At 36.5% G+C, this 2,000-nt stretch overlaps 1 protein-coding gene across 1 annotated transcript; it reads right to left on the bottom strand.

Moving 5' to 3' along the window:
- Positions 1–708: 708 nt before the first annotated feature.
- On the bottom strand, positions 709–1,635 carry LOC117102481. The gene is made up of 3 exons (XM_033242762.1): positions 1,431–1,635; positions 1,032–1,236; positions 709–855 (listed from the first exon to the last, which is right to left on the bottom strand). The coding sequence occupies exons 1-3, from the start codon at positions 1,467–1,469 to the stop codon at positions 737–739; spliced, it is 363 nt and encodes a 120-aa protein (XP_033098653.1). The 5' UTR covers positions 1,470–1,635; the 3' UTR covers positions 709–736.
- Between the last annotated feature and the right edge of the window lie 365 nt (positions 1,636–2,000).

Consider the following 2,000-nt stretch of genomic DNA (forward strand, 5'->3'; position numbering starts at 1 on the left):
TATGTTCTTTTCAGAGATTTTAAAAGTATGAGAGTGCAATTGCCAGGCACCTTGAGGTCTACATTCTAAAAATGTTCTCGCCTCAGCCCCAACCATGGTGGGGCTAAGGTGGTGTTGATTATCACGCACCCCCTACCGCCAAATCCTGCATCCTCCCCAGATACAGTATAAAGAAAGAAATAAAATATTAAATAAAGCAGTAAATATTATGATTTTGCAGAGACAGGTTATTTTTCGGGGACTCTTGCTTGCTTGCATATAATAGTAAATGGAGCTGTGTGGTCTGGTAGACATATGGAATAAAAACACTGGTAGCACTTTATAGAATAACTTCAATTATTTAAATTACACGTTGCTTGCTTGCGCAAGTGCTAGAGGCCGTCCCAATTTCTGGGAGACTCCTGCGAATTGTGGGAGATTTTGGACCTCTGGTGGTGGTTATTTCTGTATAAAGTCTTTGTAATATATTAAACATATCCCATGCAACATTTTATGTGAACTGGGTATATAACACAATAATTATCATTCTGCAATCAGGGGTGTTAATAGGAGGGCGCAGTAATCAGAGGGGGGTCCAGAAAAACAGGGAGAGAGGCACAACATATTCAGAATAGATAAGTGAGTAGAGGCAAGTGCACCCCCCACCCACTGAACCCCCCCCCACCACCCTGGTAATCATGATAAAATTCTGAAAGATGGTCCTTGCTTGATATACTAAAACCCAGCATATACAGTACTACAGTTTTACTACATCATAAGATGATGCAAAACTAATCAGGATCAATAAAACAGAAATAATCAATATTATGATGCTTGGATGATTGATAGATGATCCTCCAGTAAGATATTTAGCAACTGTAAAAAATGAAAAAAAAAAAAGTTTATTGTAGCAAAAAAATTATAAGAAAAGAATAGAAATATAGCATGAATTTATTTATTAGAATATTTTGAATCTTATAAGTAATCTCTAAAAGTATTTATGTGTGCAAACATGCCTTATAATATAAGTCCCAGATTGATTGCTTTCTTACCATTAAATTTCATAACCTTTGACACTGTCTCGCCATACTTGTTCCCTGAAATGATACGCGCTTCAAAATTTCCCTCAAATAAGCCTGTTTCATCTGAGTTCCTCACTGCTATGCGATTCTTGGGACCATAGACTGTGCCAAATGTGTGCCAGTCGTAAAACGTGGTGTTACCTGTGGGAACACCGGGAGTTTGTAGTCGTCTAACCTAAATGGTAATTGAAAAAATACTTTAATTCTCATCATACTAAGAATCACAAGTACCTGGTTAGTTTGACCAAATAAGTCTCATAATGAGTTTTGGAAAGCATGGTACCTACAACTCCATTCCACAATCTCTGAAATAATAAGTGTATTTTAATGTAAATGTCTGTGAAAATAAAGTAGTGGCTAGTGCCATACCTGAATACTGTAGTACTGGGTAGGAAGTGCACTTGCCATGGTGTCCCAGTGAAAGATGACAATAATCTGTTCACCACGCACAATAGATATCGTCACATTAACAGGTGGGCTTGGTAGTACTGTACATATGGGCAAGAAAAGCAAGATGTTATCATTTGTGGCAAACACAAGCCAAATCAGTCACTCGTCACAAATCATGTTTCAGAGATAATGGCCAAAATATGCTTGAATGTCAAAATTGTTGAAATCAATTTTATTGCACTAAACTAATCTTTATATATATATATATATATATTCGTTACTTTGTCGAAATAAAGAGAGCATAAAAGCATATATTTTGGAAATTTTGAAGGTATTAGACTAATACCTGAATACCCTTCCGCCACTGATATATATATATATATATATATCGTCGCTCACATCACGAACTAACACAATCAAAGTAGATTGTTCGTGAAATCACAGTAGTGCGTCGAAACGAGCGCGTATTGGTTGTCAAGCAAATTTTGTATTCTTTACCACACAAAAAGTCCTTAACGACAACAGCGCGTATTTTGACGCACATCTTTG

The sequence above is a fragment of the Anneissia japonica genome, unplaced genomic scaffold (genome assembly GCF_011630105.1).
Source record: "Anneissia japonica isolate Jap-2015-1 unplaced genomic scaffold, ASM1163010v1 scaffold44798_len2000_cov111, whole genome shotgun sequence".
Classification (NCBI taxonomy): domain Eukaryota; kingdom Metazoa; phylum Echinodermata; class Crinoidea; order Comatulida; family Comatulidae; genus Anneissia; species Anneissia japonica.